General features: G+C 38.7%; 1 protein-coding gene across 2 annotated transcripts in view; it reads left to right on the forward strand.

Annotated features, from left to right (window-relative positions):
- LOC135220851 (protein DENND6A-like) overlaps positions 1–15,081 on the forward strand; it is an 89,807-nt gene extending 74,726 nt beyond the window's left edge. For both annotated transcript variants that reach the window (XM_064258417.1, XM_064258418.1), the window contains exons 10-11: positions 9,253–9,465; positions 9,670–15,081. In XM_064258417.1, the coding sequence (XP_064114487.1) occupies positions 9,253–9,465; positions 9,670–9,861 (405 nt within the window). In that variant the 3' untranslated portion in view covers positions 9,862–15,081. The remainder of the gene's footprint in view (positions 1–9,252; positions 9,466–9,669) is intronic.
- The last annotated feature ends 6,530 nt before the right edge of the window (positions 15,082–21,611 follow it).

Consider the following 21,611-nt stretch of genomic DNA (forward strand, 5'->3'; position numbering starts at 1 on the left):
GGATCTCCAATTGCGTTGGTCCCTTCTGCTTGCTCACTACCAGTCAAGATTTTCCTTCTCGTCTCTTTCCTGTTATTTTGGATAGAGGGTGCGTGAGTCGTACAGGTGACTCTCTTCCTTTAACCCTTGTAAATAAATATGTTTCTTTTACCTCTCTCAGGATAGAAGATATCTTTTCTTCCTGTTTCTTTTCAGGCTCTACAGTTTTCAGCCCTGCTTCCTGCCTTGAAGACGGGTGGCTATGGTTTGTTCCTTCAGATCTTGGGAGCCCCTCTGCTTTGCTTCCCTCTGCCATAGTTGCCACTTCACTAGATTTTATTATGCCTGTTGGTGCTGTGAAGAGAGTTTGGAACCCAGTCAGTCCTGTCTGCAGTGTATTCCTTTCAAGCTTCGGAGCCCTTTCTTCATGTTGCCTGCAAAGGCTACGTCATCATACTGGAGTACCAATCTTACAAATGACTTCTCTGATGTGGTTTTGTCTGCTGCGGCATCTTGTCTCCCTCTGATGTTTCGTCATCTGATGATGATTAGCCTTGATACTCCTTTTTATCATATGAAATGAGATTATAGTACAATTTTGTTTGGATATGTTTAATTTGCTCTTATACACAATCTTTTCTCTCTTTGTGAGAGTAGTCAGCTGTGTGACAGTATTGCTGCTCCTTATGATGACATAGTTCGATTAACCGCATTTCAAGAGAAGTGCGACCCATCTTCTGGTACCTTTGGCATTGGAATTTCTTGGTAAATTCTTAGTTTTTCTTCCCATGCACTGGTGAGGCCCTCTGATTGCTGTAGGAGATGAGGGAAGACTCATTTGTCATCTTCACCTTCTTTGGTGCTATCCATCGTCAACAAGCTGGGGTTTGTTTCGTGTCATGATGTTCTTTTCAAGATCCTACCAATCACAGCTCCTGGTGCACGATTTCCTTGGATTCGGCAAGTTGGAGAGATAACCAGAGTCTCTGATATTAGTTATGGCATTTTTCCAAACTATTATCTTCTCTCTTGTTTCTTCGGACACATGGGTAGAGTGAGCAACCAACCTTCATCCTTTTCCTGGATTGTTAGTTTGTCCAAGTTCTTTAATTTCTTCGAAATCCAAGACTCTTAAGGATGCTTCCTACACTTGGTTTTCTTCAGAACTCCGATTCATTGCCTTTCTCCAGTTTGAAGTAACAGTGAAGATTCTACAATGTAACCAGACCAGAACTGTATCTCAATATCCTTGTTCATGTCTCTGCAGGAGTTAAGATCCGTCTTTAGTGCTGTGAAATGTGGCTCAGTAACGTCACCATGGTGGTTCCTTAGTCAATAGGGGGTGTGCTTGTCATATCATCATAGGATGTCTCCTCTGATGAGTAGCATACTGAGCGTATGTGATCATAGAGGATCAACTCATAGGGCGTCCCCTCTGTTGGAAATGCACATACCTTTGGTGATGCAAAGGCATATCTGTCTACAATGCAAGTACTTTGTCAGTGTGCAAATTGAAAGTAGGATATTTAGAATACATCCTCGAAGAGCATATTATCATAGGACATCCCCTTGGGTTGTCGTCCTTTTATCTCCTCTGTCTACTTGGAAAAGACCCATGTTAGACCTCTTCACTTCACGGTTCAACAAGAAACTAAATGTTTACTGTTCATGGTCCCAGGTTTGTTCATTGCAGCAGAAGATTCCCTTCTGCATGTTGGGAACATTCTGGGAAGTTGAACAATGGATTACTACCTCCCTTTCTTGAATCTACTAAAGACCTGGGAAAGCTTCCTTCAACTCCGACACGTTGATGTGAAGTTCTTTGTCCTGTACACTCCATTCCCCTGAGGTCAGGAACTCTTTAAGGTGAGCAATCCAGCATATGCAGGAGGTGTATGAATACGGGAGCAGATCCAGAGAGGGTGAATTAAGAGGAACTCCCTTTGTCCGGCTCCAAATTCTTAGGCTGACCCTATTAGTTCCTTGTGGCCCCAAGCTGAGCAGGCTGAGTGGCCGAGAGAGATTCCGCCTTAGCACAGCCTTCTGTACATGTTCTCCGACTCCAGAAATCACCTTAGATCAACACCACAACAAGACTTACGACCCAGAAACTCCTACCAGACAGAGAGCTCTCCCCTACCAACCAAACACCAAACGCACGTGTCTCCTACTGCCCTGTGTTATTGTTTACATCCCACTGACGCCGCCGCCATCTTGTCTATGACGTCACAACACAACTTTAATACATCAACAGACACCTTCTAGAATCAACCATATGCTGCCCATATATAGGACACCCACCATATTTCAACAATGTATAAAATACCAATAACAATTATACAACATATAATCACACTTATCTCTTTCTCCCTCCCCTCCGACTGTTTCCTAACCTAGTCCCCTCTTTACCCTCTACATAATTTCTAATACATTCCCATGAAACTCCTGCTTTAGTTAATACATCAGCCACTTGCTCCTTTCCTTTTATCCATCTCACCTCCTTTATTTCCCCCAATTCTATGGTTTCCCTTATTGCTGCAATATCTATTTTTAATTTCTTGCTACTTACTCCAGTACTTAATTTGATGGCGGTCATTAGTGTTTTACTATCAGTGTTAACCAAAGCTGCTGAATTTCTCCCTCCTACTTCCTCTTCCCACAAATGCTTGAAATATATCAGTCCTATTGCTTCCCCAACCCTCAAGGCTTCGGCCTCAATGGTGGATTTTGCCACTCCTGGATTTCCTAGACTTCCACCATATGGGACTTCTCTTCCCATCTGTCAAGGAAATAATATAACCCAGTTGAGTATGGCCATCTTCTATGTTTCCAAATGAAGCGTCTGCATAGGCTTCCCAATAAATCCTTTCTTCTTCCATCTCACTTATTGTAACTTTGCCCTTCATGCTCTTAGTTTTTCTCACAATTTTAATAAGCTTCTTCATATCTTGAGTTGTTCCTTCTTTAAATACCTTACTTAATTTGCTAACATCATATGATATTTCTGGCATGGTATGTAGTGATACCCAATTCAGCTGCCCTACCACTGATCTATACTCCGTTAACTCCTTTTGTTCTAGCACTCTATTACCCGTATATCTTCTAGCCTCTGGTTCTCTTATAGAATTTATATACTGCCACTGATTAAGGGAAAATCTATTCTCCTTCTGCTCTATTACTACTCCTATATACTTGAGAACCTTTTACTCTCTTGTTCTCCTACTTGCAGTTTCCCAATTGTTTCCTTTAAGAATCCTTCAGTTCCTCCGTAGCAAAAATCATCTACTTGTGTACACAAAATGCCATTCAGTTTATTGTCCTTTTTCCAAAAGAATATATTAGGTTCTAGTCTACTTCTCTCACCTTGAAGCTCCTTCACTACTTTCACCACTTTACAATACCATGCTTTTGCTGCATCCTTTAGCCCATAGACGGTTTTCTTCAACTTCCATAATCCCCTCCAACCATCTTCCCTAGGTGGCTTTAAATACACTTCTCTTTGTATCTTGTCACCTTGTAAACATGCAGTTTTGACATCCAATGTATAACAATTCCAATTATTCACCTTTATTATGGTTAGACAGAATTTTAAAATTTCAGCATTGCATGTAGGAGTGTCCTTTTCCCGCTCTGCCATCTCTTCTTCAAACCCTCAAGCTACCAATCTTGCTTTACATATCCTTTCCCCCCCCCTTTTACCTTTTCAGTTACTATGCATCTTGTAGATATAGCTTTTTGTCCAACATCATTTACCTCCTCATATACCTGGTTATCTCTCCAACTTTGAAGTTCTTTTTCTTTAGATTCCATTATGCTTCTATTTTCAAATCCCAGCAGCACCTCCTCTTCATCTTCAATTTTTTCTACCTGACTATAATCCCTCAAGTTAACCCACCCTTTGTCACATGACTGAGTGTCTTGTACATTGTACGAATCAGCCCATGCTTGCCTTGATCTTTTTCCTGCAAGACCTAATATTGTCCATTCTTCTACTTGTCCTGTATCGTTGTTTATAGCTCTAACTATTTCCCTTTTTGAATTTTGGTATCTCTTCCATTAACTTGCCTTCTATTGACCCACTTTCCCCGGTATCATCCACTGTTTCCTCTACCACCTCTCTTTCTATAGTCTTCTGTGTCTGCATTCCTTCTCCCACCTACTATTATCACCTCTCCTTGCCAATATCCATTCCCTTCATTTGGGCCATCTGATTCACACCATGGGATTTATCTATTCTAGCAGATATCTATTCTGTATCTGGTGATCGTCGGTGAATCCTAGTCACATGTATCCTATCTACTTCTCTTAAACAATCCCCATGTTTGACTATTATTGTTTTCCCCGATACTCCCACTACATGAGCAGGTCCTCTCCATTCATTTTCATTTTCCCTCTTATAGAATACCTCATCTCCTACCACTGCTTCTTCAAACTTATGTTCTCTGATGTTTTTGTTTAATGTTATTCTTATTTTATTACACGACTCATTTTTTTATGAACATTTCTCTGCCCTTGTGCATTGCATTCAGTGCGTTCCTTACCATACCCTCTTCCATCCCTTTTTCTCTGCTTGCAGGACTTGAACTTTCTTCTCCCATTAGGTTAGGCAGTGAAGGGTTTTTTCCAAATACTAATTGGTTGGGAGAGAAATCTCCATTATTCATTAAGCAGTTCCTAGCACTCACTACCCATTTCAATGCTATGGACCAATCTACTTCCTCCTCCTCCATCATCATTCTTACACTTCCCTTGATCATGCCTATGGTCTTTTCACATAATCCGTTGCTCCACGGGGATTCTGATGCTGTGGCTAATACTTTAATATTCCATCGTTCTGCCATCCTCCTTACTTTTTCATTTTGAAATTCTCCCCCATTGTCTGACAATATTTTGGAGGGCGCTCCAAATATAGCAAACCAGCACTCAAAAAGTGTCTTTATTATAGTTTCTTATCTTTTATCCAACAGACCTGACAATACCTCGTTGCCATATCCACTATTACCAAGAACTTTCTCTCTTCTATCTCTCCCACATCCATCGTTACAACTTCATTAAATGTTTTACTCCAAGAAAAGCCTACTTCTGGTTTGGCGGGGTTTCTTTTGTAACTTTTACAAACCTCACAATTTTCAATCAGTTCCGTTAGTAGCTTCCTTATTTCCTCTTTTTCTTTTCTGATTAACCCATTACTCCATTGTGCTTCCTCTTTTAAGCTTCCATATTTTATCTCCACTTCCGTGACCAAACTGTAAATGTAGTTTCGTCATTGTTCTTAATAATTTCCCTCAGATTCTTTCTCTTCCAACCCTCCAGTAATAATTCTTCTACCTTCCTCCTCCTTATAGGTACTCTTAAATGACCCTGTTCGTCTTCTCTTAATACTACTTTCATTCCCCCTAATACTTCTGTTATGACTCAATTTTCTTTCAAATTTAGGGTCATACCCATTTTACTCATGGTTTGCTTACCTATCAGCCAGGGTATATCACCCTGCAGAATTTCTGTCTTCAAATAAAACTTTCTGTTTTTTAGTATCACAGGTATTTCTATTATTCCTTTGGACTTATAAGATGCCTCACCAAAATTAAACACTTTATTAGACTCTGTCCTAGTGTCCCTCATTCTCCTCAACTCTTCCTGGCTCAAATCCATGACAATACGTGCTAGTCACAATTCCCCGCAAACTGTCGATTTACACCCTGTGTCCAAAATTGCATCAACCACCTCCCACGACTCTTCCACTATTTTATTAACTTCTCTTACATAAACCTCTTCTTCTGTCCCAGTTTCTGTTTTCAGCTTATTTTCTTCTAGTTTTGTTTCATTTTTCTTCCTATTATGAAAATTCTGAGGACAATCCCTAGCCCAATGCCATTCCGAGCGCCATTCCGAGCTCCATATTGCACATACTGTTACTTTCCCTTCTTTGTTTATAGGATTTCTTCCACCCCTACCTCAGTTCCATCTTCCCCAATATCTCTGGTTTTCCCTCCCTCTCCCAGAACTGGCATTGCCCTCTGACGACCCCCACCATTCCTCTTTAGTCCCTAACCCCTCAAATAGTCTTTTCATTGTTTGCGACACTGTTTCGTACTCTAACTTTTCTTGCCCACAAGCTGATAATACCATTTGTTTTTTAATTTCCGTGAGATTTGCTTGCTCTATTACATGATAACCCTTGACTTTCCCTTCAAGCGCGCCTTTCCCCCATTGCTCTTTCACACTCAGATGCTGCCTTCTCGTATCTAATCAAATAGTCCGCCATCTTTTCACTAGATTCTCTTCTTATTAGAATGTATCTTTTTATTCTGCTGTAATTCTCCATTACAGAGTCTTTTAGATAGGCTTTATCTAGTTTGTCTAGGATTATCTTTGGACCCTCTGTACCTGTAAGTTTTTTTCTATCTAATCCTTCCACTAGTTCTCGGGCTTTCCCCTTTTAACTTCATTATCATTTCTATCGCCGGATATTTTGTATCTTCTCCATACAACAATAGCCAATCTTCAACTTGACCTTTCCATTCTTTGTACTCTTCTTGTATCCCGCTAAACCTCGGACATTCCCTTCTCCATCTAGTCTCCCTTTGTTCACTGTCGGATCCAGGCATCTTTGATCAACCACGCTCTGCTGCCCATTTGAATTTTAGCCTAGCCTGACTTTTTTTTTTTTTCTTTCTTTTACACAAATGAATAATCAACCCACCTGTACGCATTCTCCAAGTCCAGTATACTCCAGAAATCACCTTAGATCAACACCACAACAAGACTTACAACCCAAAAACTCCTACCAGACAGAGAGCTCTCCCCTACCAACCAAACACCAAACCCACGTGTCTCCTAGTGCCCCGTGTTATTCTTTACATCCCACTGACGCCGATGCCATCTTGTCTATGACGTCACAACCTATGACATCGCGACATAACTTAAACACATCAACAGACACCTAGAATCAAGTATATGCTGCCCATATACATATAGGACACCCACCATATTTCAACATTGCATAAAATACCAATAACAATTATACAACATATAATCAAAACTGACTTTGGAAACAGTTTTCCTGCTGACCTTGGCTTCCTTGAAAAAGTTGAAGAGCTTCAGGGTCAGGCATTTGACATAGATTCACAATGGGTTGGGGTCAGTAGCTTTCAAATTTGCCCCAAAATTTGCAGCTAAGACCCAGATTCACATGGTTTATGATGATAGCTTTGCATTCGTTTCTGTTCCTTACAGTGTGGAGTTTGTAACCTTCAAGAGTTTCAGCGTTGACCCATCAAAGCACTGCGTTGTTCTCTGAGAGTTTAGGTGTCGTAGACTGTTAACACAAACCATTTCTTTTAACTACATGAAGTGATTAGGAAAGCCTACTCCTCATCGTTGAGTTCTGTCACCAATTAGGTGCATGCAGAAGCGAATGACACCAGAGGATTAGGTTCCTCACTGGCATTTTAGAAGAACTTATCTGTTCATAGAATTTTGAATGCTGGTTCCTGACTTTGTCAAACCATTTTCACTTTCTTTTACCTGAAGGATGTTGCCCACGGATCCTTGGGTCCAGTGGTGGCTGTTCAACAAGTGTGACGCATCCAGTGCCCCTGGCGGAACATTTGTAACTTGCCTAAGATGATTGTGTGGAGTAGGGAATGAGTGAGATGATTGGTCTCTTTTCTTTCCCTTTTCTCCTTTCTTCCTACCTACAGGCAGTTTGAAGACTACACACATCATACACTGGAACTGGCTTGATACAGGTGAGCATTGCAGCCATACTGTTCCAGCACTTTTTATGTTCCATGCAACATACATGCAATGTTAAAATCTGCTTCCCTGTATCTTCAACTCCTCTTTCCAGCAAGGGGAGTGATGAGTGGTGACAAACCTGTTTCTTGTGGTTAACATGGTTTGTTGCCTGAACAGATAGTTCTTTTTGACTTCCATGTATGGAATGAATTTGGATGTGTTTCATTGTATTTAAACCCAGGGGATTGAGCGTTAGCTATCCACATATCTAACATCTCAAAGGCATAGGTCCTCTTATTCAGAATTCTCATTTCTAAGAAAAATGATCAGGTGTGCCAAACCTCCAGTTGGTTCAGGATTCTCATACCCCCACTCCAAGGGTGAGTCTATCCTATTGTTAAGACCGAAGGTTTGTTGTGCTTAAGAACAAATGACAAATTTTTTATTAATTTGTATTCTTCATAGTTATCAAAACTGAGGTCTTAACATTTACTGCCCACCTCTAGCCACCCTTCGTATGTTTCGTCCTGGGTTGGAAGAAAGACTGATGCATCACTGGATTCTAGCACGGTCGGTCTCCAGACTTTGTTCCACCTCAACTACTTATCAGATACCTAGATCCCTTTCATTTACAATCTGTTTTTAACCAGTTTCCAGCTGGTGCCAGAAGATTTATACCATTGTTAAGACCTCAGGTTTGTTAACTATGAAAAATACAAATTAATACAAAATATGTCATTTTGATTCAAACTGCTTGTGTGCTGATATTTCTATTATTTCTATTAAAACTATCTTTATCCACAAAGCACAGTTGTGAATAAATCTTAGCAGTCAGACACAGATACATGTTTTACAAAATCCTAAAGTACCAAACAGATAGATTAAGTAGTTTTACTTAATTCCAAGTTGTGTTTGGAGTGTAACCACTTTTTGCCACATGCCTTTGGTTCTTGAGGCAAAAATAGTTATGTCTGTTTTTGGTCTCTATTATTCATGAAGTGCAGTAAGTAAATATTGATGCTCCCTCTTGTAATCTGTAACCCAGTACAATACAAATATGAGCATATTCCAAGACAGGAAATATGCTCATAAAGTTATGCTGTGGACTCCATTTTGCAATGAATCCTCTGTTTCTACTTTCTGGGTAGACTTTGCACAAGTTTCTGCATAAAAAAAACCAACAGCCACTATCAGCTAGACAGGACTGTAGCGTTAGCCTAGTCCTGTAGGTTAGTTTAACACTGTCCAGGTTCCCTAAAATGCCTTTTGTCAGTAGTCCAGCTGTGTTAAAGGTGCTTCACTTTTAAGGTGCATCAAATCATGAGTACAATAGACCATTAGGTAGGCAGCTAGCTCTCTTACCTTCCTGGAGTCTACTGGTGCCAATTCAGAAAAAGTATTTTAAGTTAACATAATCAGGTTCTCCATTCTGTTGCTGGTGGTGGGAATTAACCTGTTATTGGGTTTAAAGTTTTCATGTACATTATTTAGAAGAATGATAGTAAATGTTAACAACTGCAATTGAATTCACAGGCAATACCAAGTTTAAGGCCTTTCAACCCTGATGACTTCTTAGCCACCCTGGAGTTGTATGGACCACAGTTAACAAGTGGCATTCGAGGTGATTGGGAAGGCCTTTACAGAAGATTCTTCCGGTCTGTTAATTTTTCATTGTGGTTTAATGCTCGATATCAGGAGGTCTCTGATAAGCTCTCCGAGTTACATCTTCAAGCTCTCAGTGAAGCGGTGAGTTTTCATTTTGATTGTCAGTAAATTATAGATCAAATATCATTCAGTATAGTAATATTTTATATTGTTGTATTGCATTTCAGGATACATGACAAATGTTTGAATTGCATAAGAAAAGACAAAAAATAATTCTGCAGTGTATAAATTTTAGTTGTCATAATTATTAATTTCCAAATTATAAGATTATAACTGTTTCTTAAGGATTTGGGTGACTGGGTATCAACACGCACAGAGGTGGAAGTAGTAGACATGGTGTTGAGACTGAGATCAAAACTCAATGATGCAGACTCCTTACCAGCATCTCAACACACAAGGGATAAATTACAAGCACATGTCCAAACACTTTTGTCATCACTACCTGAAGACCTTCGCTCTGTGCTTCATGCAAGCTGAGTACAAGATGGACTGTTATCAGTGGAAGCTAATTGGAAAATAAATGCTGGTAACAGGTACATAACTGTGTTGTCATGAAATGTTTTTGTAATATCACATTTCCCTCCAAGTGTATATGTATCCAGTTATGTGTACTGGTGTGAATAACTGAAAAACCCATAACTTACGAAGCCAAGCTTTGTTTACAATCAAGGAGACTTGTGTAAGTATTATATTATCCTGTACAATGGTGCCAAGTGGTTCTAAGGACTATGCCATAGGTTTGTTGTATGAGCCAATGCTGATTTTGAAAACTTCATATGAATTTCAGTGTACTATTCGGAAGAAAAGACAGATTATTATACCCCAAAATTAGTGAAACTGACATCATGCTCATGTGTGTGTGAGCAGATTATTTCTTTGGAAAATGTATTTCTGAACTTCATCATTGCCATTCGTTTTGTTTAGTAGCTCATGCTTGATGTATAGTGATGGGAGGAAGTGTGGAAGGACATTTTTATATTGTGACCTGCAGTGCCTTGAATAATTGACAATTCTTATAATTAGGCCATGCTAATAATGTAAAATTTAGTAACTTGTGATGTGCTATATCCTTTCTTTCAGTGAAGGGATTCCCTTTATTTACTCTAATCTGATAGAGGGAATCTAATAATGTGTAATTTATAATGCATGGCAGCATTTAATTGAATATATGGTGCTGAATGAAATGGGTTGTTTGAAAGAAATTTTGATTCTGCCTCACTTCAAATATTTTCTAATCCTTGTGTTTTGATGCAGAATTATTGTATATTTAATAATGTAGGATTTAAAGTTATGGAGTGCCAATGCCAAAGTAATGTACATAGAACTTCTGTTTCCATTTAAGTTAGTTACTAAAGATTTGCAATTTAAGAGTGATTTTACTCTTAATGATAGCTACATAAAGTTGAATAATATTTTCAGTGCAGTAGAGACCATTTTGATTAAAGTAATGATATCACTTTCAGGAGTTATGAAAAAGAAAGGTAAAGGAAAAAGGAAGACTTATCATAATGCTGGTTCCATGCAACATAAAAACACCATACAAACAAACTTATCATAATGATTTTTATTATACAGTAACATATTGATCATAATTTACTGTATATGAAAATTGACAGTGACATAGGTAAATGCTCTTTTAAATATCTTTCTGCATTAGCCAAGTTATTTTCCAGGTTACATTCTGTAGTTTAACAGCACATTCGGTATTTAACTTAAAGAGCAATGTGAAACTGCTGTTTTAAGTAGGGGACTTGAACTTGTTATACTTCATGTTCTTTGGTATAGTACTGTATTGTGATTGTCATATCTCTTTCCAAACTGTATCTCATAGTCACTTGGCTAATATTGCATGAAAGATACCTATCTTCATATGGTAAGGGTATTTATTGCATTCAGCAAGGTTGAAGAGACTTGAAATCCCTCAATTGAAAAGATAATTTCATTATGTCTCCTTAACAAAGGCATTTACATCAATTCTTGGTTTTTGGATCTATTAGGAGTAAAACAACAGTAAAAACTCCAAAGTGAAGTGTTTTTAGGTGCCTCTCTTATGTGAAAATTTTTTCACTACAGAAATTTGTTTTATCTAATTTTTGCATGGTTTTACCTACCATATCTGGCACCAGAGCAGTTAGGGTTTGACTCAGATTAAGGATTTTGTTAATGTATATATTAATTGATACATAATTGATTTTAGTTTCTTAAAACATTTGATTATTTAAGGTCGAGCAAGAGGTATTGACCTACACTCTGCTTCAGTATGTAGAAATTAACATGTAATGTCCCCAATCAGTGCTGTGATAGTTAGTTTAATATTTTCTCAGTGTCACGATCATTCCTAAACAGACCCGTTTCTTAACTGTATTGTTCTTGGTCTTGCATGGTTTCATTATTGCATTTGAACTTAGTTCAATACAGTTTAGGTTGAACTTCAAATACTTAGGCATTCAGTATGCTAGTAAATTCTTCGGGACTTTTGAGTGTTTAATAGCTTAGAAAATCTCCTCAGAAAATCTCCTCTTCTGTTGAAGTCTCAAAGTAAATATTTAATATTTTGAAGCAGTAAAAGATTGGAAATCTCAGTTCCCATCATGGTTTTACCAGTGGTTTCATTTTTCAGTAGCCTTGCCTTTAGTTATGCCAATGAAACATTTGAGTAAATGACTATCAACAAAGTTTCTTAATTTCTCTTATCAGGAAGGTTATACAGAATCTGGACATTTTACATTTCCACAGTAAGCTGCTGTAATGTAACAACTTTGTACGAAAGTTTGAAATACTTCTAACAAAAAGGTTACTTTGTACAAAAGTTTGAAATTATTCTAACAAAAAGGTTATTTTTCATATTGTAGTCCTGTTTGCAAAGGGAAGAGATATTGCCTCACTACCTACAAAAATTTTTTTCTTTTTAGTTTTTCTTAAAATTTTTATGACCAAGATTAGAAATAAAATATGTTTTAAGAACCAACTGGAAACTGTATCCTTTAATTTCTGCAGTATGTTGATAGCTGTGTTTTATGCTACTTCAACTTTTTAATGATACACGAGAGTAATAAGCTATTAGTTATTTATTTTTAACATGTATGTATTATAGTTTTTACATCATGGTTTTTTTCCAAAGTAAAATTGAATGTCCATTTATTTAAATGGAAAAAGAATTAGGTAAAAATGAGCAGAGCAACAAAAGGAGTAAATTAGCTGCTGTTTAATATTGTTTACCATAAGGACCTTTAATGCTAGCCCAAATTATTTAAGAAATGTCCATTCATAACACTGCATGTTTTTGGGCTGTATTTTTCTTATAAATTGCAAGCTATGGTACATCATTTTTGCCTTGTTCATATTTGTATCAAAATAGTAATTGACTGCTGTATTGCTAAAACCTTACTATTAAATTCAAGTGTTTCATCTCCTAGGCGTTGGAGAATATCAGCGTGTGAAGTTATAATTGCCAAATGTATTTTAAGAATTTATTTTATGCTGCTGACAGGTGCTGAGAATATTTGTGAAAATTAAACGTTGTTGTTATTTATGCTTTCAGTGCCAGAGCTTTATGTACATTCAGGTCTCTTATATGCAGGTTCTGTAATCTTAAGGGTACTCACAGTTGCTGGTTTGGCATGTAGGTGTTGATATTTGAGCAAATTACTGCTCCCAATTGTTGACATTTTTACAATCAAACGGGAAGTTTTAAACCAATCTCATGTATATAGAGCAATCTTATGAATCTCATATATAATACAAATCCACTGAGAATTTACTCCTAAAGTAACAAAATTCAAGTAAATTAATTTAGAGAATATTTGATCAGAAAAAGTGCCATAATTATTTTGAAAAGCTTTGGCTGAAGAGGGAAAATAACATAGTACAAGGTATCAGTGTTCTCATTCAAGTTATGATTTCTGATGTTTAACATTGTTACTTGAATTAATGCTTTACATGATTGGACTGTTAATGTGCTCTCGGGTATTCCCAGTAAGTTTTAATGAACTTGTTGAATTTGTGTACTGAAGAAAATAACTTATAATTATCTTATGTTCATATTATTAGTAGTAGTAGTTGAACCAGACCATGCTGATCATTATTATTTAGTAGTAAAACGAGATCAAGTTGGATTACTTGACTCTTCTAGGCCTAGCCTCCCAGTGTGTATCATTAATAATTAAATATTATTTAACTTACATTAATTTAAAGTATTTAATGAGAGGATAAATTGAAAGTGATGGAGACAAAAATGTTGTAATAGCTTTATAGCCAGAACTTGACAATCACTGTAGGTGGAGTTGAATTGAATTATGAAATTTTGGCTATAAAGACAAACACTGGAGCACTCTCAACCATTTGTCACTGTGAAAGAAAGTAGGAACATCCAAACAGAGTAAAATTCAAGCCAAGCTGAAAATCAAGTAACAAATTGTAATATTGGATTGTTGATCCCACAAGACATAACTGCTAGTGTTGACCTGCATTACATGCATTCAGGGATTGTGTCACGAGCTATTTATCAAGTATCCTTTTGGTCTGAGTGACCCATTTAAGGGGAAAATTACTTTGGTGTGATAGTCTAAATTCCTACTTTTTCCTTCGTTTGAAAAATTTTTATTGGTACCCTTTTTATGGCAACATTTCAGATTTATGGTATTCTTTCATTTACTGTTTGTTTCATTTTCTATAGCAATTATAAATGTAAATATATGATTCTTAGACAGTTATTTTACTATGAATAATTTAGTATTAATGCAGAAATGTTACAATTTCAATACAGCCATTATATGGCAGATTTTATAATGCATAATATTGAAACTGCCTTCATGTACTTTGATGAGGTATTCACCCTTGCTAGCATGCAGGTTATTCTTAACTAAAGAGCAAAATATAGTCTTAAATAATTAATTAGAACACGTACTTTCAGATGGGTTAATTTTTTTTTTTTTTTTTTTTACAAAGCATATGTTCTGAGTTGTTAGCTTGCCCTTCATAATGTTGTAATTACTGTAAAGTATTTTGAAACAGGTTTTGCTTTATGCTATTTTAGCTACACTATCTTGAAAATGTATAGATTAATATTCTTGTTTATTCAATAGATAGAAAGCCTTGAGTTAGTATTATGTAGTACATACTGGACTTTTAACTATTCATTCAGCTGTTCTTAACCCTTTCAGGTTTAGGCCATTAGCCAATTCTTTCCATGCCAAATGAACCTCACTTTCACCAAGTGTAGAACTTGCTTGGTGATATTTCACTTCCAGATATTATGGCTATTGCTAATGACAGAATATTCATTTTGGTTTTACCTTCCTTTGACAAGCTGCATATGTTACGCAGAGGATTCCATATACATCAGATATTTTTAATTTGTGAATGCTGTACTGTAGTTGGTCATAATTTGAAAGGGTTGACTGCAGACCATTAGTTCATAACAGAATACTTTATGTATTCAGTTCTGCACATGATAAATAATTAAATTTGTGAATTATCGTTCAAGTGTTTAGATTTGACGACAGCAAAAAAGATGGTCTAATTTTACTAGTCATTTACGAGCTGTAGTGTTATTGTTTTTTATACTGATTCAGTTGGTATATTACTATAAAAGCTTCCTTAAAAAATTTTTGCTCGAAATTGGTGTCAGTATGAGAATTGTCTGAAATGTTGTAATGTGTTTGTAATACTCACAAAATAAATGTATATTTTTCTTCATTTTGATTGTCATGAAAATGTAGCCACATGATTTAGTCACACACATTAAGACAGCTTGGGGATGTGATGAGACGATATGAGGAACAGTTGGCTAAGAAATCTATATCATGGAATTAGCAGGAAATCATAGAAAAATACCAAATTTTGAATAATAATGTCTGTTTCATAAGGTATACAAACCAGAGCCTCCCTGTCACCAATATCATGTACTTCGACCCAGATGATGCTTTCAAAAGAGGGAATATGGATGAAATTAAATCCAGTCCTTCTACTAGCACTTCCAGACTTGCACTAGGCTTAGATACACAGGACAAGGTACTGACTTTATCCAATGCAGAGCTCGGGTGACTATTCTGCATTTTGGACATACATCACAGGTCCCAAAGAAAAGGTGTTTGGGACTTGTTAGCAATATCTCAAGGTAAAATGGGGGGCAGGGGGTCTTGATATGTCAAAAACTCGCCCAAACTACTTAGTAACCCAAAAATTTTCAACTGGACAGTGAGGGATGAATTGATGCCCTGACTTCAATATCCCTCTCATGGGAAGGCAACCAACCTCCTCTGAGGATGTGATGGTCTGAAGAACCCATACAAACCCAAAAGAAAGACTTCCTACACAACTCTTTCCATTGTTAATGGTACTAATGAAAGAAGGAAACACTCCAAATGTGAGAGTAAATAATTTCAGAAGTGCAGGCTAGCAAAGCAGTCACCCATGCAGACCTTGGATTTGAAGGGATGAATTGAAGAAACTCTCAATCTCTTGTCCAAAGAAATGAGATTTGAGCTACCATTCACTTTGAGGAAAAATGGAAAGCAATCAATCCTTGTCCTACTGAAAACACAGTGATACAGCAAGCCAAAGAACTTTGCAAATTATATGCAGAGACCAAGCAAGAACAGTAAATACAAACAAAAGTGCCCAACAATGGGAAATAGTCTTGGAGGAAGTATATAGACCACTACCAAAGAGAAGAGGTCTAACCCAATCAGACAAAGACTTTAAAAGACAGACCCTTGTCTTTGTCACATACTGAAAGGGATCCGACTTGGCTGAGGTAACGGAAAGTCTGCCGCCACCAACTGAATACATACAGGCTTTGAGCAGCAATTTCACCTAAATGATATTAACCTTAGAAGACACTACTCCTGATGCATGTTTGTCAAAACACTTTTAAGGTACACTAAAACTTGCCAACCTGCAAGAAAACTCATTCTCTTAGGAGCTGCTGCAAAATTTAGATTAAGTTGCAGGGGTTGTATTGCTCAACGTTGAAGGATAAAGAAAGATGGCTTGGTTGCTCTTACAGAGCTTTTACAGAAAACAGCTGATCGAGAAGGCCCTTGGCAACTGGCCAACAAGGAACTGCCAGCGAAGATGAAGGAATGAGACTTTATCACTCATTTGAGAAGCTGAGAAAAATGAACAACAAACACAATGTCCTACACATGATAGAACTGACTTCCATCATCACTCCATGACTGAAAATTAAATAAGAAAACTAAAGTTCCCATAATCCTCAATTCTGCTGTTGCTTGTAAGAGCAAAACTTCTTTACCATTCAGGAGAGCATAAATATTGGGCATGAGCCCAGTATTTATGCCAAAGTACAAGTTGGACACAAATGAGTAGTACAGGTAAGTGGTATTGCAAATACTGGTCTCAAAATAATATATCAAGGGAGAGGGAAGGAAAGGTACAGCCTTTTACCCATAACAAAGTTGACAGCCTTTGGGTAGGGGAACAGTTCTTCATGATAAGTAAAATGATTCTGGTTCATAACATGCAGAGCAGGGATAGAGGGCACTCTCTCCATCGACAGGAGAGAGTGTCCTGTAGATGGCCTCCTGTGTTCATGAGCTTAGGGAGGTAATAGCCCACTTCCTGTCCCAGTGGGGACAACATTCCCTGTTGCATTCCACACAACGGGGAATGTTGTCCCCACTGTGAAGGGAGTGCGCTATTACCTCCCTAAGTTCATTAACACAGGAGGCTATCTAAAGGGAACTCTCCACCGCCGATGTGGAGAGTGCCCTCTCTCTGCTCTGCATGTTATGAACCAGAATTACATTACTTATCCTGAAGAACTGTTTGCCTACCCCAAAGGCTAGAAACTTTACTATGGGTAATAGGCTGTACCTTTCCTTCCCCCTCAGGGGTATGGGTTATTGAACTGGTTGGTGCTTACATCACCTCCCCCATCAAGAGCTGCACACACTAGCCACAACATTCAAATGAGCTGCAAGATACCTGGGCAGCTCCTGGTGGATAGTTCTCACCAAGAATCATCAAAGTATTCCACAGCTCAACACTACTTGTTGAGCCACCACCACATGGAAAGGTGTTGTGGGATTTGTTGACATCCTTTCCAGAGAATGAAGCAACCCCAGAAGGCCTCTCATTATGGAGTTGTGATAATGGTAGTTACATTTGACAACGTCTTTGAGGGTTACGTGAGAGAGTATGGAGAGTGTCTGTTACGGAGTCATAAAGAGTCACAGTCAGGAGTGGTCTCTGAAAGATATTGATGGTCAGTTGTATTGTTATTTTCTGGAGTTGTTTTTTTTTTAGTTGTTTTTGGTATTGTGGGTTGGAAGGTGGTTGTGCTTGTATAGTTGGAAGGTTGCTGAGCTTGTGAGTTGTTGAGTGTTGTTGTTGGTGAGCTGTTCTGATTTCTTGTTGTTTGTGAGTGGTTGTAGGTTGTTTGATGTTGTTGGTGTTCGGTTGTAGTGCTCAGTTGGTTGTTTTGTGTTGTGATTCTTGGTGGTGGTTGTGTCTCGACAACCTTATCCAGCAGACAGCACAGCTTCTTGCCTTGAAGATAGTCATAAATGGTAAGTACGAGAATGTGAAATTTCTGTATATACATCTATTGGTGAACCAATTGTCCTGTTGAATAAAGTAACGTAGAGGGGAAACTGTGGCTGAGGGTCTTTTTGAGATTCAGTATGATTAACATAACTGCGGGGAGCTTTGCTTGCTTTGTTGCTTTGCTTGTGATCTCGCCACAGAAATTTTTGGCACCCGAACATGGAATACTGGCGTGGCAGTTGCCGGATGATTGGTCTAGTGAGTGTGGGTGATGAGAAAAAAGTTGAAGGAGTTGAGGTTGGAGAGAGAATTGAGAGGACAATTGGAAGTAGAGAATGAGAGGTTAAGGGTAGAGTGTGAGGAGCTGCAGAGCGAGTTAGAGGAATGCTAAGGAGTGGGAAAGTGGAAATGAAAGGAGTGGAAGAGAGAATGGTTGAGAAAATGGACGAAAAATTGGAGTAATGATGAACGCAGTGCAGGATTCATGGGAGAGGGAGCAGTAGGAGGTAGACCTACTGGGTCTTGACAGGCCAGGAGTGGTAAAGAAAGTGGAAGAGCGAATGGATGAGAGTACGAGTGACGAAGGTGATTTGGTTGTGATATGTAAGGGAAAGAAGGGAAGGACACAGGATAAGGATAAACTTGAGGACAAGAACAAGAAGGGGGCTGAGAAAAAGAAGACTAAAGGAAAGAGGACTAGTAAGGATGACGGACTGGATGAGACTAGGACTGAAGACGGGGAAAGGACCGAGAGTAAGGAACAGAATGAGACTGATTTAGATAGTGACAAGTGGGAACAGGTAGGTAGAAAGAAGAAGGGTAAGAAGAGCGTAATCAAGAGCATGGATGTTAGTATGGAAGTTGATTCGTTGCATTCTGAAGAGGTTGAGAGGGATCAGAATGGAAATAGCGAAAGTGAGAGTGCGCCAGAAGTACAAAAGGCTGTGTATATGAGAGAGGTAGGTACCCCTATGTGCACGATACGAGGAATATGGTAGTAGGGATAAAAGGTACTTTTTTTAAGGAATATGAGAAGTATTGTGTGACTAAGTATGGGGATAACGAGAGAGTGAGGTAGTTTTTTGACGGGATTTTTGTTGAGTATGTATGGAGTAATGATGAGTGTAGGGAATGTGCCATATGAGTGTGTGTGAAAGCCAGGATTGTGGAACAGGCAACGAGGATAAAGAATAGTGTTAGATATAGGAGAAAACATGACTTTGAAGAGGCAAGAATGAAATGGTGAGTCGTCGTCAATGCATGTGTACAGGTTGGAAACACTGGCCAGGAAAATGTTTGGGGGCTAAGGGATAAATGAGTGTAAAGAGTTAGTGAAGAAGTTATTGGCGACTGTGCAGGAGTTTATAAATCTGAAATGTACAGAGAAAATGCGATGGACGAATGAAAGGTTAACGTGGAACGACATTTTAGAAATAGTAGAGGATTACGAGCTAGATATGTGTATGAAAGAGAGTAAAAGTGTCAGTGCTAGGACTGAAGTAGCTGAGAGTATACCAGAGTTTAAGAGCTATAGGGAGGCAGTTTTAGAAGGGCTGAGGCAAATGGCAGAGTAAGTGGTTGATAGGAGCATTAAAGCAAGTAATGTAACTGTAGTTATCCCTAAGAGAGATTGGAGTGCAAACATGGGAAGAGTAGGGTCCATTAGTTGTGAACAAGAACAGCAGTATTATAGGTGAGGAAGCAAGGACATAAGAAGAATGAGTGTCAGTGGGCATTGGGAGCCTGTTTTGGGTGTGGGCAGACAGGTCATACAGTGAGTGAATGCAAGAAAGATAGAGATATTAAGTGTTATAGGTGTGGGCAGGTAGGGCATATAGCGAGTGGATGTCGGGGTACCCGTGTGAACGAGGTTTGTGGTAATTGTGGAAAGAATGGGCATCATGCTAGGATGTTTGAGGAAAAGCATGCAAAATGTGTTGAATGTGGAATGAAAGGTAATGTAGCGAATGTGTGTAGGCAAAAGATGAGTCAGGCTGGGAATTCAGGAAACTAGGTAGTATAAAGGGGATTCAGTTGAGTGGGTCCTCTGGTGTGCGGGCAGTAAGAGTGATGCATGTGCATGAAGGATTCTTGCATGAAATAGGGTTTGGGGATAGAGCTCATGAATGTATGAGTGTGTATAGAGCTCATGAATGTATGAGTGTAAAAGTGAGGTGCAAAGGGGTATGTTTGGATGCTTTTATTGATACCGGGTGCAGTGTCAAAGTTCTTTTTAAGAATGGATGTAACAAGTTGCGGAGTGAGTGTGAAATTAGAAATGTAAAGGGGAGGTACGAGGAATAGGAAATTTAGGTAGCCTATGCCTGTGGTGGGAATGTTGCGTGAAAATATAGAAATCAAAGGGGTAGTGATGGATGGAGGTGACGTTTATGTGATCGAGGGAATGAGTGATAAGTATATGTTGTTAGGGTACAGCTTCTTGAAGAAGTGTGAGATGTTGGTCTGGCTGAGCACGAATATGATTGAATTGCATATGAAAGGGAATGTATGTGGAGAGTTGTACATGGATAGGGATGGAGGGGTAAACAGTAAAATATGGAAAGGGGTGGCATTGGTTGTGAAAGAGTGTAAAAGTGTCGCAAGAAGTCGAAGTAGTTGTTAGCATGAAAGTTGTGTGGCCAGATAGTATTGGGATTGTCAACAGTGACAAGTGTGAATAAATGGTTGAGGGTGTGGATGCGAACAAGTTGGAAAGAGCGAGCATGCATGTATACGACGGGATTTTAGATATGGGATTTGGAGAATCCTCGGGTTTTCGTAGCCTTGTTGCCAAGTGTTAGGAAAAAGCGAGTGCAAGGTATACATGAAAATGATCGTGCGGGGTTGTTATATGTGTTGGTGAATGCGGACGACGAAAGATGGTTAAGGTACAGCAGGTGATGACAGGTAGCATGAAAGAAAATTATGATTGGAAGTATGATGAGTTGAAAGAAAGAATTAAGGTGGATGAAAATGTTAGTGACGACGAGAGGGAACAGTTGATGCATATGTTGTGGGATAGGCGGGGTGCATTAAGTCGTGGTGACAAGGATTTTGGGGTATCTAAACTTCCCAAATTCAAGATAGTTTTGGATGATACCCCCATATATCAGCGTCCCCAACACTTTTCCGTGCCTATTACCCGAGAGATTGAGGAACAGTGTGAGGAACTTGAGAGAGTGGGAGTGATCGAGAGTGCTTGTTTGTTTGTTTGTATGGTGCTTTTACGTTGCATGGAACCAGTGGTTATTCAGCGACGGGACCAACGGCTTTACGTGACTTCCGAACAATGCTAAGAGTGAACTTCTGTCACCAGAAATACACATCTCTCACTCCTCAATGGAATGGCCGAGAATCGAACCCGCAACCACCGAGGTGGGACGCTAATACCATACCAACCACGCCACTGAGGTGCTACAAGTGTGCTTGGAATAGTCCCAGTACATAAGCCAGATGGAAGTTCAAGGATGTGTGTGAATTACAGAATGGTAAATGAAGTGACTGTGAAGGAGCAATTCCCAATGGATGTGGTGTCTTATTGTGTATAAGATGCATGGGATGAGTGTTCACAAAATTAGATTTGGTAAGGGGCTATTACCAGATGCCTCTTGAGGAAGGGAACAGGCATGTTACGGCTTTCTCAAGTGGTAGCTGCCACTATCAATTCAAGTGGTTAAGTTTTGGGTTGGCTAATGCACCTGCTGCCTTCCAGAGGG

The sequence above is a fragment of the Macrobrachium nipponense genome, chromosome 2, assembly GCF_015104395.2.
Source record: "Macrobrachium nipponense isolate FS-2020 chromosome 2, ASM1510439v2, whole genome shotgun sequence".
NCBI lineage: Eukaryota > Metazoa > Arthropoda > Malacostraca > Decapoda > Palaemonidae > Macrobrachium > Macrobrachium nipponense.